A 17,344-nucleotide genomic window follows, 5' to 3' on the forward strand; every position below is an offset into this window, starting at 1 on the left:
TGTTAACCAATGTCATAAAACAATATGTGTACTACTGTTTCATAATAAACTATTTGTTCTGTAAGCCTTCACCTGAAGTACAGTAAAAAAAAAAAAAAATCAGCCATTGAAAACCCAGAAAAAAAAACTAAGGAGGAATGGAATGGCAGAAAACACCTTACACTGTCATACGAAAATAAAACCATCACCTTGGGCTTCTGGCATTTGGATTCCATCAGAACACAGAGAAAGAGAGCACCGGAAAATTCCTTCCAATTTAAGGTGGCTTATTTTAAATAACCTGTTAAATTAAATCATGTCTGCTGAATCCAACTTTATGTGGACTTCAAGCAGGAAGCAGCACTGAAATATTTAGGGAAAGATTTTCCATAAATCTAAACTGTTATTAGTAATAACAGCGCCATAAACATAAAAATGCTTCCTTGTGAGCCCTGGTGGTTAAGAACTCGGGTGCTAATGAAAAGGTTGGCAGTTCGAATCCACCAGCTGCTCCTTGGAAACCCAATGGGGCAGTTCTACTCTGTCCTATAGGGTCACTATGAGTTGGAATCAACTGGATGGCATCTGTGGTTTTTGTTTGTTTGTTTGTTTTGTGAGTATTTATCCGGTCTTACTGGGATAGATATTTCACATAAGTAAATTGTTCAGAAAACTGACTTTACCTTTTCGACACTGATGCTTTCTGAATATTAACTATTGCACTCTGCCTTCGTCAGGGTGGGAGGATACGATCTAGTAATATCTTTCCTAGACGACCTAGATTGATCACTACAAACGTCCATTCTTACACTGTGTCCTCGAGAAACGTCAGGACTATAAGAACGCCGGCCACTAAAGGAACAGGTACACCCACCAAACGCTTAGGTGCCCCCAGTTCATCTGCCCACAACCTCACTGTGGGAGCTAAAGAATGCCCTCTGCAAAGATACCAGCTGCAGTCAAATTAACTCTGAGTCATGGTGACCCCATGTGTGCCAGAGGAGAAGTGTGCTCCACAGGGTTTTCAGTGAGTGGTTTTTCTGAAGCAGACGGCCAGGCCTTTCTTCTGAAGCACCTCTGAGCGAACTTGAACCTCCACCCTTTCAGTTAGCATCTGGACGCGTTAACTGCGCCACTCAGGGACTCCTCCACAGAGACATCCAGATCCTAATCCCCAGAGCCTGTGAATGTCACCTTGTGTAGCAAAAGAGACTTTGCAGATGTGACGGAGTTGAGGATTTTGAGATGGGGAGATTGTCCTGGGTTGTCTGGGTGGGCCAAATGCAAAGACAGGGGTCCTTAAAAGACAGAGGCAGGCGAGCTAATGTCAGAGAAAGGAGACATAACGATGTAAGCAAAGGGCTAGAAAGAGACTTGAAGACACTACTGTTGGCTTTGGAGATGGAGGAGAGGCTCATGAGCTCGAGGACGCAGGAGCCTCTGATTTGACGGCTGACCTCCAGAACTGCAGGATGATAAGTATGTGTTGTTTGTAAACCACTGAGTTTAAGGTAACTAGTTACAGCAGTCATAGGAAATGAATATGCCCATGTGACAGATGGGGAAGATGGCAGCTGCCTGTTCCAGGCCGTACAGGCGGGAAGTGGTTCCAGCCTGGGTCTGCCCTCTGCAGCCTACAGTTTTTCCCACTCTGCCTCACTGCCTCTCCACGTAGCCTGGCACACACGGGTTTGCCACCTGAGGTGAGAAGAGCTTCCTGCAGGAAGGCGCACAGGCATTCTGCACCGGTGCTTTGCAGAGCACACAGCTTCACAGCTCCAGCATCTGCAGTAATTTGTGCAATGGCAAATCAGAACAGAAATAGCTACAGCAATAAAAATACAGTTTAGGAAGTCTCTGTACTTTAAAGGCTGAACTTCAGGCAACTGGAGACGCAGACACTGATGATTCTCTGTAATTAGTACATCAGTTTTGATACCAAGAGGAGCAGCATGAGATGCGGCAAGAAACAGGGCGGCAGGGAGCCCGATGAAAGGTGAAGAGGGGAACGGGTGCAGACTGGGTTAAAGGCACAGACTCTGCACCAGGCCTTTGCAGCTGAACCCTCTCCAACCTGAGGCTTTAGGTAACCGAGCCTCATTCCATAGTTAAATCTGTATGTTAGTCTAAGTTAACTGTTCTGTAGGCTGTATAGTTAGTCTTAAGAAACCCTGGTGGCACAATGGTTAAGCGCTCGGCTGCGAACTGAAAGGTTGGTGGTTCAAACCCACGCAGCAGCTCCATGGGAGAAGAGACCTGGTGATCTGCTCCTGTAAAGATTACTGCCTAGAAAACTCTATGGTGTGGTTCTGCTGTCACAGGGGGTTGTCATGAGTCAGAACTGACTTAATGATACCTAACAACAACAACATAGTTCATTTTATAGTAGGGCCAAGTTATTCCCAATGGATCTTGGGGCGTATAAAAACCTGAGATAAAGAGCATCCTGTGGACCCAGACAGGATGTACTTGTAAAGTGGTGTCCTGGGCCTTGAAGCCAGCCCTCTCTCTCCTGCCCATTACCCATTCGCCAGCCCACAGAGAGAAGCCACAGAAACCCAGCGTGGTCGTGGCAGTTGCCCCCATACCCACCCCCTGCCCCAGGGGTGAATGGAAGGCAGGGTGAGAGGGTCGCTGGGAAGGGGTCGGTCTCACTCCCTGGTAATGAACTTGGTAAGATCAGCCAAGCTAGCTGCTCAGGTACCTTTTCCTATTTTTCCCGGTTGTGTTTCTGGAAGGACGAGACCGTGGGCTAAGTGGGGCTGCTTTATCCTACAGTGATTTTGCTTCCTAGAGGACAGAGGAGAGAAAAGAAAAAGAAAAACCGACTCCGTACTTACACGTCCTAGAATACTTCAATGTGTAGACACGGGATCTTTACCGTGGGGGAAAAGGGGACAAAATGGCACTTCCTTCTCTCAGACCTGACTTCCAGATTCAGCTCTCCACCTGGCTAATCATTACGATGCAAGAGTGCTTGATGCCTCTTTGTAAATTTTACATGAAAACTCCTTCCTAACTCAAGTGGATGAGGGAAGGTAGGATTGGGGGGGAGGGGAGGACCCAAAGGAATTAGCACTGAACTTGAAAGAGCTTTTTATTTTATGATTAAAGAATTCGTGTTTGATTATATAACACAAAGCAACGCACCATTTAACCTTTCTCGTATTCTATGGGTGGGCAGAACCACGTATAAACCTCTAGACCGCATATCACATCTAGGTCCTTTCTAAAGTCAAAAAGGGAGAGACATCTTACAGCATAACTTTTGCATTAAATTCTCATATACGCCTGGCATACACGCAAAGGGTTTAATCTGCCCCTTTACAGATCCATTTCTCCCTTTGTACATACTGACTGGCAAACTTTCTTAACTGAAACCTTCAAGCCAGACTGACCTACCCTTTCTAAGGTACAGTAATGCACTCCTTGGGAAATGGGAACATAATAAGCAAGGATCAGTTGTTGTTGTGTGCTGCTGAGTCACTTCTGACTCATAGCGACCCAACATGACAGAGCAGAACCGCCACTTAGGGTTTTCAAGGCTGTAATCTTTACCGAAGTAGATCACTAGCTCCTGTGTACTGTGGAGCTACTGAGTGGGGTCGAACCACCGACCTTTCAGTTAGCAGCCAATCGCTTAACCACTGCACCACCAGTGCTCTTTAAATAAACCAATACATATGAAAAATTAGATTTGCAAGCAGGTAAAAGGGAGGGTAATTACTCAATTCTTTCTTACTTCATTAAAAGATACACAAGAAGATTCATTTAATAAGTGAGTTCTGCTACCATACTTTAAAATATCTAAGTCACAAGGCCCCCATGTGTCTATCAGTTTGTCATACTGTAGGGGCTTGCGTGTTGCTGTGATGCTGGAAGCTATGCCACCGGTATTCAGATACCAGCAGGTCACCCATGGTGGACAGGTTTCAGCTGAGCTTCCAGACTAAGACAGACTAGGAAGAAGGACTCGGCGGTCTACTTCTGAAAAGAATTAGCAGTGAAAACCTTATGAATAGCATGCTTGGTAAAGGACAGGGTCAGCAAAAAAGAGGAAGACCCTCAACTAGATGGACTGACACAGTGGCTGCAACAATGGGCTCAAGCATAACCACGATTGTGAGCACGGTGCAGGACAGGGGAATGTTTCACTCTGTGGTACACAGGGTCACTATGAGTCAGCACTGACTCACCAGCACCTAACAACAGACCAACTCACAAGGGCTAAATCACAGGCATTTGATTTAACACAACTATCTGAGAGACGAGACGGAGAAAATCATAGCACTTTTTGAGTGCTACACATTCTAATCACTTTATACAAGGCACTTTACAATTGTTTTTCACTTCTTCAAGTAACAGGTATTTATTGAGAACCTACTATATGCCGGGCACTGTTCTAGGTGTTAGGAATACAAAACAAAAATATAATAAATCGAAAAGCCCTGCGTATAGAGCTTATATTCTAGTAGAAGGGGCAGAAAAATCATAAATGAAGAAACTAGATAGTACATTAGAGAAGTTAACTCTTAGATCAAACATTAAGAAACACAGGCGAGAGTATGAAGTAATTGGTGGGAGAGTTCTAGTAGCAGAGACGGAAACATGATAAATAGGGAAGCTACACAGTATGTCAGAGGAAGATAAGTCTAGGAGAAAAACCTGAGAGACACAGAGGGAGTTTGGATTATTTGGTGGGTCCCTGAGCCTTTAGACAGAGCCCTGGTGGCTCAGTGGTTAAGAGCTACAGCTACTAACCAAAAGGTCAGCAGTTCAAATCTAGCAGCCACTCCTTGGAAACCCTATGGGACAGTTCTACTCCGTCCTACAGGGTCACTATGAGTTGGAATCAACTCCACGGCAACGGGTTTGTTTTTTGGTTTTGAGACTTTAGATATGCAGCTGGGAAGGCTCCCTGAGAATGTGCCTCTTAAGTAAAGTTCTAGGACATGAATGAGGTCGTATTAGAATATTGGGGAAGGGTACTGTCGGTGGTGGGCCTGCTGCATCAAATGCCCTGAGAAGGACGTGGGCCTGGCAGGTTCCAGGAATAGCAGGAGACCAATATGTCTGGAGAGATGAGATCCTGGGGGCAATGAGGTCAGAAAGATGGTGGTGTGGGTGGGAGGATCAGGCAGATTGGAGTGAGGACTTTGGCTTTTACTCCAGATGAGTGGACATACATGGGAAGGTTCTAATCAGACGAGTGATGAGACCCAATGTCCCACAGCATCACACTGGCCGCTGTGTTGAGAACAGGCTGTAGGGAAAAGGGTAGAAGTAGGGAGTCCAGTTAGGAGACTTCTGGAAGAATGGAGGCAAGGGATGACACTGGCTTGCACAAAATGGGGAGACACTACGGGTGGCAAGAAGTGATAAGATTCTGGACTGTGTGGAAGGGAGAACACGCAGAATTTATTAAGGACCGGATGTGGGTGTGAATGAGACAGTCAAGACTAACCCAAGTTTTCTGTCCTAAGCAACTGGAAAACCAGTTGCCATTCACTGAGAAGGGGTAAACCAAGAGTCAGCAAACTACGGCTCAGGCCAAATCCAGCCTGTGCCCTGTTTTCATAAGCCTGCAAGTAAAGAAGGGATTTAAGATTTTCAAGGTTTATAAGAACAAAACAAAACAAAAAAAGAAAGAAAGAAAAGGAAAAACATGGGGCAGAGGCTGTATGTGGTCCACAAAACCTAAAATATTCACTATCTCTTTACAAAGTTGGGTGACTGTGGACCATACTCACACGGCACAGGCTTGGGAGGAAGATTAGGAGTTCAATGTTGAACATGTTAAGTTTGAGGTGCCTTTTAGACACCTAAACGCAGATGCTGAGTGGGCAGTTGTAGATACAGATCAGGAGCTTGGGGGAGAGGACTGGGCTGGAGATTTAAATGTGGATGCCTTCAACAGATGGTGTTTAAAGCCAGGAGACCAGAGAAGATCACCTAGGTGTGAGTACAGAAATAAAAGAGGTGACAGACTGAGCCCTTGGGCCTTCCCAGATGTAGAGGGATCAAAGCATATTTCTATACTAGTTAAGCTAAACTACTGTTTGGTTTTTAGATGACTTCAGGGGATGTTTTGGATTTAAGGTTTAAAGATTATCTCAGGGCAATAGATGCAGGGGCTCATCCAGCCTCCATGGCTCCAAAAAGTCTGGAGTCCATGAGAATTTGAAATTCCGTTCTGCATGTTCCCCCTTTTGAACAGGAATCTTCCATAGAATTTTTTAGCAAAACATTCTGTGTTAATGGACAAGGAAAAACTCATAAAAGGAGGGTGAGAATGGTTGCACAACTCAAAGAAGTAATCAGTGTTACTGAATTGTAACTGTAGAAAAAACTGTTTAATTGGTGTATGTTTTGCTGTGCACATTCTCAACAACAACAATTTTTTTTTTTTTTTTAAATTGGAGAAAAAAAAAAGATGCAGAGGATTAGGAAGGACCAGAAAAGGAGACAGAGAAGGAACAGCCAAAATAGCAGGAGAAACCTCAGGCGACTGTGGGGTGCAACTTCCTGTCATTTGATCCTCAAACTCATTTAGCAAGGGGAAGGGAGGATAAATATCCCCATTTTACTGATGAGGAAAGTAAGGCTCAAAGAAGTAATCTGACCAAGGTCGCCCTACTGGGAAGTGGCAGAAAAGATTCAACGCAGACCTTCCTGGCCCCACCCTAGTCCACACGGCTTCTTTTGGAACAAGCAACTGAATTATTCCTGATTCAATAAGTACAATTAAAACCAAATAATTTCAGGCAGGCTTTAGAGCAATGTTTGCTTCTAAATTAAGAGTTAATTCTATGGTAAAGGCTGTCCGCCTCGTCGAGGCAACCATGTGATTAGTACGAGCACACTTCTCCAGCGAATTCAAAGCATGTTACTGACGTTGTCAAGCGGCAACAGCGCCAAGCCCGGGAGGAGAGTTAGTGTCCGCCTCTTCTTTCACAAAGGGGAAGATATTTTTCATAACTCAGCCATTCAATTCCAAAGTTCATCCGAAGTAATAATAATTAAATGAGAATAGCTAAGAAATGTTTGGGGGTGGGGGGCATTAAAAGAAGAAAAGAAATAGTGTGTGCTTGTGTGTGTGTTTAATTGTACAGGAAGTCCCTGGGTTATGAACAAGATCTGTTCCTGAGTGTGTCTTTAAGAATTTGTGGGTAAGTCAGAACACGTGCATACGGTTCTTAGTCTTACTTTAGTGCAAGAAAATGCTCAAAGCCTTATGATTTAAAAGCTGTAAGAGCAGCAAAAGAAGGTGACTGTAATGAAGAATTTGTGAGTAGGGGTTGATTCAATCGCTTCAAAGTGAAAGCAGATTTATGTAACATTAAAGGTTAAGTATGAGTTGTCCACAAGTTGGAGGTTTGTAACGCGGGGACTGCCTGTAATTATTTTTTAAAATCCCATACAAGACAATGTACTACAACAAAGATCATTGAAATAGAACAAAAAACCCAGAATCAGACCCAACATCTTGAGATATTCTGACATTTCAAATTAAGACTAAAAGGACTGATTTCTCTATAAATATGCTGACTCATTTAATAACTGGAAACAAACAAATTAAGATTCCTACCACACAAATGAACAGACACTTCACCAAAGAAGACATTAAAGCCGCCAACAGACACATGAGGAAATACTCGTGATCACTAGCCATTAGAGAAATGCAAATCAAAACCACAATGCGATACCATCTCACCCCGGCATTACTGGTACGAATCAAAAACACTGGAAATAACAAATGCTGGAGGGGCTGCGGGCAGATCGGAACTCTTATGCACTGCTGGTGGGAATGCAAAATGATTCAACCATTTTGGAAAACAATATGGCGCTTCCTTAGAAAGCTAGAAATAGAAATACCATATGATCCAGCAATCCCACTCCTAGGAATATATCCTAGAGAAATAAGAGCCATCACATGAATAGACATATGCACACCCATGTTCACTGCAGCATTGTTCACAATAGCAAAAAGATGGAGACAACCCAGATGCCCATCAACAGATGAATGGATAAACAAACAATGGTACGTACACACAGTGGAGTACTACACAACAATAAAGGACAATGATGAAACTGGAGGGCATTATGCTGAGTGAGATAAGTCAATCACAAAAGGAGAAATATTGTATAAGACCACCACTGTAAAAATTCATGAAAAGATTTACACACAAAAAGAAACAATCTTTGATGGTTACGAGGGAGAGGAGGGCTGGGGATGGAAAAACACTAAATAGACAATAGGTAAGTGGTAACTTTGGTGAAGGGTAACACAGTACACAATACTGGGGAAGCCAGCACAACTTGTACAAGGCAAGGTTATAGAGGCTCCATAGACACATCCAAACTCTCTTAGGGACAAATAACTGGGCTGAGGGCTGTGGGGACCATGGTCTCAGGGAACATATAGCTCAATTGGCATCATATAGTTTATAAAAATGTTCTACGTTCTACTTTGGCAAGAAGCGTCTGGGGTCTTAAAAGCCTGTGAGCAGCCATCTAAGATACTCCACTGGTCTCACCCCTTCGGGAGCAAGAGAGAATGAAGAAAACTAAAGACCCAAGGGAAAGATCAGTCCAAAGGACTAATGGACCACAACTACCATGGCCTCCACTAGTTTGAGTCCAGTACAACTAGATGGTGCCCGGCTACCACCACTGACTTCTCTGACAGGGATCATAATAGAGGGTCCTGGACAGAGCTGGAGAAAAATGTAGAACAAAATTCTAACTCACAAAAAAAGACCAGACTTACTGGTCTGACAGAGACTGGAGAAACCCCGAGAATATAGCCCCCGATACCCTTTTAGCTCAGTAACGAAGCCGCTCCTGAGGTTCACCCTTCAGCCAAAGATTAGACAGGCACATAAAACAAGACTAAAAGGGCGCAACAGCCCAGGGACAAGGACTAGAAGGCAGGAGTGGACAGGAAAGCTGGTAATAGGGAACCCAAGGTCAAGAACGGAGAGTGTTGACATGTTATGGGATTGTTAACCAATGTCATACAATAATATGTGTACTAACTGTTTAATGAGAAACTGGTTTGTCTGTAAACCTTCATCTAAACTACAACTAAAAAAAAAAAAAAAGATTCCTACCACACATCACACACCAAACTAAATTTCAAGAATATTAAACTTCATAAATATTGTGAAATCGTAAGATAGAACTGAAGAAAATATAAAAGAATTTTCTCCCAAGATGGGGAGATTTCTTTTAACACAGAGAGAACACAGAGAAAAAAAGAAAAAGACTGGCAAATTTAAAGGCACCTAGTTTTTTAAATCTGCATAGAAAACAATACCATAAAATTTAAAAGCAAATGATAAATTGAGGGAAATATTTGCAAAATATGACAAAGCATTAATATACAGAGAGCCATTAGAAATCAACAACCTAAAACATGAGCATTACCAAAAAAATGGGCAATAGAGGGAAATAAACCTTCTTCAGGGTTTCTATAATAAACATGTATTACTCTATTATCAGGAAGAGAAAACTTTAAAGAAAAAAATAGTCTATAACTTGCTGAAGCCTACATAACAGGTCATCAGTGGCATTAGGGCAACTAGTCTATGACCCAATACCCCACTCACCAAACCAGCCCTCAAGAAACGTAGGCTATGGTAAATGTCAAAAGGGAAATATAACTAATGTGCTAGGTAGCCCTGGGGAAGAAGTGATCACCTTCCATTTAGAAAGTACAGAGCTATTTTAGCACCTCTCAGCTCTGTGCCTTTAGCCTCTTCCACCCTTGTGTCTGAGAATCAGAGCATTAACACTAAAACACCCAAGAAATAGAAAGTCTCATTCTTCTATTTCACAGATTAATAAAACTCAGGCCCCAAATAGGGAAGAAAACTGGCCCACCAAGCTAGGCCTCCTGTCCCAGTGGTGTTCTATTGCCTCTGTGGCTGATATCTTTCCTCCCAGACGGTTGCTGAGTGCTTGAAAATAAAACCTGACTTTACAAATACCTTATCCTCCTAAAAATATCAGGGAAAAAAAGGAACAGAAACAATGCAAATTTCCAATGTTTTGTTAGAAAACATTTCACAGTGGTTGCATAAGGCCTTTCAAATTTAGGAAGGCCTTTCCGTTTTAAAACCTTAAAATAAGTTGCCATAGACTCGACCCTGACTCATGGTGACCCCATGTGAGTCAGAGTAGAACTGTGCTCCATAGGGTTTTCAAAGTAGAGCGCCAGGTCTTTTTTCAACACACCTCTGGGTGGACTCAAACCTCCAACTTTTCAGTTAGCAGCCAAGTGTGTTAACTGTTTGGACCAATCAGGACTCCCTTTCCATTTTAGGAAGCTTTGGCTATAGAAAGCACATTTTTGCCCCTCTGATTTCTCCTTCCTGCTGAAGAACTCAGAGAAGCGAGTGCATTGTCAGGCAGAATATACTGGCGGGGGCCGCTGTGATTCCATGATACCCTGCGCACACTGCCCCTACTCCTCCATGGTCGGCGCAGGGTCCGCGTGACGCAGCACACTTCCTGTCTCCTCCTGGAGGCCTTTTGGCCCAGAGCCATTCAGGAGCCATGGCATCCTTCACAGGCCTGCGAGCCCCTCCTGGCTCCTGGGAGCTCGTGGACCCTCCAGACCACACCAGCTCTGGGGACAACTACTGTTCATTACAGTAATATACTACTAGGGACTTCAATGAGCAATGTACTATCCTGTCAAAAAATACAATGCTTGCCTAAATGCTCGGGCAAGCTGACAGGCGAGTATTGCTTGTAGAGGTGGAGAGTTCATGAATAATCACAGGACTTCACAGCATTCATAATTCAGGCTATGACTGCTTTACTGCCATGGAATTTTTAGTGATTTGGGTTATAGATGCTTTTCCATTTACTGAGCACTGCTTACATTCTACTGGTTGTGACTTTAGCTTTCTCCCAGGCCTAGGCAAACCCTTGGTCCTTAATTCTGCCGAATCCCATCCAAGCAGTTGGCCTCCCCATTGACTCCCTCAGGCTCAACCAAATCCTGCCCAGGATCCAACTGTAAGGGGCCAAGCTCACCAGCGACAATGCACACACAGTGGGCAGATTCTCCAGAACATTCCTAAAATAAAGGTAGGACCCAGTGGCCCTCTCATCCTCTAAGTTCTGAAATCAAAAATCATCGTTGACACTCAAGAGGAATATGCTCCTTAGAACAATCAACTGTTCGAGCTCAAAACGGCAACAATTGTCCAAAACAAAGATGAGAAGGCAAGAAGGGGTAGAAAATCAGCACAAAAGGAATCAAGGAACCAAGAACGGAAATGGGGTGAGAGCTAAAGCATCGTGGGGAACGAAATCCATGTCATGGAACACTTTATATATACAAACTATTGGAATTAAACTCATTTGCTCAAAAAAAAAAAAAAAAAATTGTTGAAATTGCTTTGATTTTTATAGTAAACTCCAATTTTTTATTAATTATATTAAAATAACAATAAATATATTTATAAATATAGTTTATCTATCTCACTAAACATGCTATTCACAAGTCCTTCACACAACTGGGGTTTTTAGTAAAATCAACATTTTTAAAGATCTGTTGTCTTCCTAGGACCAACCTTCTTTTTTTCCTCTCTCCAGCCCTCACCCACTGCCCCCGAGGACTTACACCTCCTCCCCAGTGCTCCCAGCTCCCTGCATCATAGCACTGACCCCTGACCATGATCTGCATGCTCTCTGTCCTCTGCACCAGATTACAAACCCCTTGAATGTAGGACTGTTCCCTACTGACCTCATACCCCTAGAATCTACCTTCATGGCTGGCATATTGGAACAGTTCAGTCAATGATTCTCAAACAAATAAAATGAGAAATCCATGTAAGTGTACCTCACCAGGTCAAGCTTGCCCAAATACTGTTTCTATTTTAAACTGAGCCCTATTTTGCCCTGAAAATACCACACCCCATACAGGTTGGATGGTAGGAACATCCACTTAAAAAGCCAGGCCACGTGGGGTCCTGGTTGCCCCTTACAGTCCTCAGGCTCCAGGTGGGTAGGAATGGTTGGAGAGGGTGGAAACTTCCAGAACCAAGGATCAAGGCTTCCTGAGGATGCCTCCTTCCCTGAAGCAGCTTCCTTCCAGTGCCCACCCCCACCACAAGCACTTGACAAGCACCTGATGGAAGTCAGGCTCACGCCAGGTGCCCAGGGCTTCACTGCTCTTTTGGAGAGGAAGCGCTAAGAGACACGCCGCCTCCTGCTGTATTGACAGTTTCCTGGACTCGGACTCAGCTTCCAAACATGTGTTTAGAGGAAAAAGACTCACAGCAGAGTCGTTTACTCACCGTCAGCTGTGTGAAGGAGCTTGTGACTTTTCAACGTCCCTTTTGATTTGAATTTCTTGCCACACATGTCACATAGGTGGGTTTTCTCAGTGCTGTGACGGTTCATGTGAGCCTTGAGGTTACTCTTGCTACGAGTTGCATACTCGCACAAAGAACATTTGAAGGGTTTCACACCTACCAGGAAACAAAACAACAAGTGTGTGTGTGTGACACACGCGTGTATCTCTAAAGGACTATCTACACCCTCCCTGTTCTGCCTTGGTCCTCCACGCTGTGCCTTTCTCTGACCCTCCCAAGAACAATTTCTGCCTCCCTATCTGCGCTCCCAAGCTCTGCAGCTCTGTACTAGCAAAGTTCACGTGCATTACAGTGCGTCCCCACATCTGCCTCCTCTGTAGCCTAGGAGATCTCTGAGGGCAGAGACCCTGAGCGACTTACACAACTGCCAGCATTAAATCCATCTGAAGTGAGTCAAACTAAACAAAATGAAAGAACCAAGAGGCTTTGCAAAAATCAATCGCATGAGGTACCCGGGATGAAATATGGCAACTGATGTAAAAGCATATTTTTCTTCTGAAAATAAAGAGCTTCACAAACGCTAGTTGTTGTCACTAGGCTCATGGTATAGACTATACGGACATCTGGCATTCAGCTACTCCTTCGTTCAGGAAATGTCCACTAAGGACTTACTCTGCACTAAGCACTGAGGGTTTAATCCGGAAACTGAGAAGACATGGTCCCACCTTCACTGTAGTGGGAAATGCAGACAACTGAACAGTTACAGCAGACAGTGATGGGCTACTCTACCATCGGGGGTGCCCCAAACCTGACCAAAGGGCAGAACAGACCACTTTTATTGAGCCAAGCATTTTTGCCCATTATCTAAATGACTCTGCAGCTGAAGACACCAAGACTTCCAAGAGGCTGCGGGATTTGCCGGTGGCACAGAGCTGAGAGCCACGCACAGGCCTGACTGTGCTTTATGGCCCAGGCAAAGGCCAGCACTAGGCTGGACTTCCGGAAACTGGAGGGAGAATCTGACCACCAGCACCAATACATGTGGGACCATGACCTCATGTCTCATGTCTGCAAAATGATGGGATCGGAAGTCACCTCCCAAGGAACCTGCTAGACACCCTACCCGCTGTCCTGCGTTGGTCATTTATAACACACTCTAATGAGGGCAAGCCACCACCCATCTGTGAGCTTGTCATACTGAGGTGACTGTGTGTTGTTTTGATGCTGAAAGCTATGCCACTGGTATTTCAAATACTAGCAGGGTCACCTGTGGTGGACAGGTTTTAGCGGAGTTTGCAGACTTCAACAGACTAGAAAGAAAGGCCTGGTGATCTACTTCTGAAAATCAGCCAATGAAAACCTTACGGATCACAGCAAAACGGTGTCTGACTAGCTTGCTTTGGATACATCATCAGGAAGGATCAATCCCTGGAGGTAGACACTGTATTTGGTGAAGAAGAAAGCCAGCGAGGGTGAGAGAGACCCTTGTGAGATGGATTGGCACAGCAGACGCAGCAATGGACTGCAACACGCAGGCGGTTGAGAGCATGACACGGGACCAGGCAACATTTTGTTCTGTTGTACATAAGGTCGCCATGAGTCAGAGTCGACTCAGTGGCACCTAACAACAATGAAAGCAAGATCACAGTGTTGGTGCTACCTTGGGTTGGACAGCATCGCTCTGTATCACATGGGAACCTGACCAGCCATTTCAACAGCAGGTCCAAGGTACAGATGTTTCAACAACTCTGACCACCATGGAGAAGACCACCCAAACCACATCAAGGTTGAATGTGGCTCAGCGATGCCATCTTCATATTCACGTATCATTTGACCAGGTGCTCTTCTAAAAGATTGAAATAATTCCAGAATGCAGTCATGCCCTCTTTCACAATCCCAGAGAAGCCAAATTCCTAACTTCTGTTCCTCATCATGACTGGGAAGAGAAGAGCAAAGTGAAAACACACAGGCTTTGAAGGCAGATGTGTTTTCATTCAAGTCCTCACCCACCCACTGGCCAGCTGTGTAACCTCCTGACAGCTCTGTGCTCCGTGTCCTCACCTGACGTATATAATGGTTGGGGTAAAGGAGATGTACGTCCAAAATGCAGCGTGGACGCAGGAAGCTAAAAGCGTGCTCCACTGTGAATGCTGCATACTCACCTTCGTGAGCCCAGATGTGACGCTGCAGGTCTGAGCCATTCTTCATGAAATAGAAATCGCAGTACGGACACTTCATGGCTCTTTTTCCAATTAGCCCCTTCAGCTGTACCCTCCTCCCGAGAACCTCGGAAATGGTGCTCATGGAGACCTCTGAGAGAAAACAGGGCCATAATGAGAAGCGGCCAAAAGACTTCAGTTCAAGGCAGATGTCAATAAACCTCGTGACAGCAGCTGAACCCACTGATCCACCTCAGCATCACTACAGGTGGCAAACCCAGGTGGGATGTGTCTCTTGGTGTCCTGGGATAGAATTCCTGACTAAGAAGTGAAACCAGACTCCAGTCGAGCTCAGATCTAAATACCTGTCAACATCAACTATGAGGGATGCAGAAACAACACCAGGAGGAAGCAATCAGCAAATACTGAGTGGCAAATAGCCCAGTTTCCCCAACAAATCAACCTCACGGGAAAAAAAGGCGAAGCGGGCTCTTACAGAATAAAAGAGACTTAAGTGCTGTAACAACTAAAAGCAAAATATTTGGGTCTTGAGTCAAATGAACCAATTGTTAAAAAAAAAAATCTTTGTACCAACTGGGAAATTGTAATATGGGCTAATCCTAGGTGATAATAAAGAACTACTGCTGACTCTGGTTGTTTTAATAGCGGCATGGTGGTCATATTGAAAAAAATCCTTATTGATCGGAGATGTGTACTAAAGATTTATGGAGAAATGACATGTGTGGAATATACTTTAAAATATTCCAGAAAAAAAAAAGTTAAGGGGGTGGGGGAGTGATACATGGAACAAGTTTAGCAAAATGTAGATAACTCTAGAAGCTGAGGTACAGGTTTGTGGGGGTTCCTTATATGGTGCTGTGTACTTCTGTATATGCTCACAAACAAAAGTCGGTGGCTTAAATGACTGTGTTCAGCTCACACAGGACCATAGGCTACATAGGACATGGGTTAGCATGGGAAGGCCCGAATGGGGCATTCAGAGAATCACATAACTCCCCTGCCTCCACACAAGAAGACCTCTTGACTCCATCCATTCCCAGAAAAAACATGAGTGGTAGCGCCCTTCCGCCATTTATTTCCCTCCGTGAAGTACCATTCACAATCAGTGAGTCAGTTTCCTAATATCAGCAGCAGACACAAACTGAAGATATGGAGGAAGGAAGAGGCATACTTAGCTTACTTGTAACCCATGTGTACAACTCACACACCAATGCCTGCTCCCCTGGCCCTACTGGGGACATGGTTCTCACAAACTGGGAGTGTGGGGACATGGCGATAAATGACAGATGGCTGGAGCCCTGTGAGGGGGGTCAGGGCAGCACTAGAGGAACACATCGAGGACCTTCCCTAGACTCGGAGTCACAAAAGACACCCCAGGGGCAGGGCTCTCGGGGAGAACTTAACGAATGAACAGGAATTATCCAGGAAGAAAAGAGAAGAAAAATGTCCCAGATGGTGAGGACAGGACTGATCAAGCATGGAGGCCAGGGAGCTCCTGCCTGTCACACCTGAGCAGCATGGGGGGTGAGCAGACCAAGGTTCCTCAGCCTGGGTGGGAACGAACACCCCTTCACAGACCACCACTTTGGGATCACAAACTTATGGGCCACGTATAATGTAACAGGGTGGCAGGATCTATGTCAGATCTCAGAATCTAAGAGGACTCAAAGTTAACTTTAAATGTGGGAGCTGCAGAGGGGAGACACATCTGAAGACCAGGTAAAGGATAACAATAAATTAATAATTATTTTAAAAAAAGAGTTACAACTCTTTAAATAGAGATGTTTCCCTTGAATTTACTCATTTCTTCACCCCCCTTCACTTCCATTTAGTGCAGGTGATGTATGCTGCTGTGCTCGAAAATAAACATAAGCATTTTTAAATTAATCTTCTGCTCTAAAATGCATGCCCTTACCAGGATGGTTGGTCTTGATATGTGACTTTATCAATCGATCTTCTGAAAAAGACTTTTCACACACAGGACAAGAATAACTCCTTTTGTCCTTAACAGAAAGAGAGTACAAGCAATTGTTTCATTTAAACTTGGGCTCTGTGGAAAAATAACCACCACCACCACTACCACCGTCACCATCATCCCCACCACCATCACCAGCACCACACACCACCACCACCACCACCATTACCATCATCCCCACCACTACCACCACCACCATTACCATCATCCCCACCACCACCAGCACCACACACCACCACCACCATTACCATCATCCCCACCATTACCATCATCCCCACCACCCCCACCACCACCACCCTTACCATCATCACTACCATTACATTACCATCACCACCATCATTACCATCATCACCATCACTACCACCACCACCACCACCACCATCAGCAACAGCAGCAGTAATATCAAAGCTAGACATGCAGTGCAGCACAGCACACCTTCTAAAGTACTGTAACATGTAGCCCCCACCAGGCCCCTCACAGCCTGGGGAGCTCAGGAGTAGGGGAATGGCACCAGCTCCATTTCAGAAGACAGGGATAGGGCTTAGGGAGTCTTGTGAAGCTAGCAGCACTGGTAATGGGTGGGGCTCGACCTCAAGGCCAAGAGTCCACCATGCAGGCCAGTGCAGCTCCATGACCCAGCAGCGTATTACCCCCTTGCATTTCCCCCAATTCTCAGTGTACGGTGTGCGTGGGGTTTTCACAGAATTCCTTATACATGAGACTCACCACTACTCTCGATGGATACGTTACGGTCACAGCACAGACGGGGAAACTGAGGCCCAGGGTGATGAGCCCTAGGTCTGGGAGGAAGAGCCAGCGTCTGCTCCAAGCATACAAATGCCCGTCCAGGACGCCTCCCACCACACCAAGACGGAGTC

The 17,344-nt window shown here is 44.8% G+C and overlaps 1 protein-coding gene across 1 annotated transcript in view; it reads right to left on the reverse strand.

The window, feature by feature from the left end:
- The window catches only part of ZFAT (zinc finger and AT-hook domain containing), a 221,731-nt gene that overhangs the window by 99,931 nt on the left and 104,456 nt on the right, over positions 1-17,344 (reverse strand). Inside the window, exons 8-10 of the mRNA XM_004373020.2 lie at positions 16,407-16,494; positions 14,474-14,623; positions 12,294-12,467 (exon numbers count right to left, since the gene is read on the reverse strand). Of these exons, the coding sequence (XP_004373077.1) occupies positions 12,294-12,467; positions 14,474-14,623; positions 16,407-16,494 (412 nt within the window). The remainder of the gene's footprint in view (positions 1-12,293; positions 12,468-14,473; positions 14,624-16,406; positions 16,495-17,344) is intronic.

Source organism: Trichechus manatus, unplaced genomic scaffold, assembly GCF_000243295.1.
Source record: "Trichechus manatus latirostris isolate Lorelei unplaced genomic scaffold, TriManLat1.0 scaffold00022, whole genome shotgun sequence".
Lineage (NCBI taxonomy): Eukaryota > Metazoa > Chordata > Mammalia > Sirenia > Trichechidae > Trichechus > Trichechus manatus.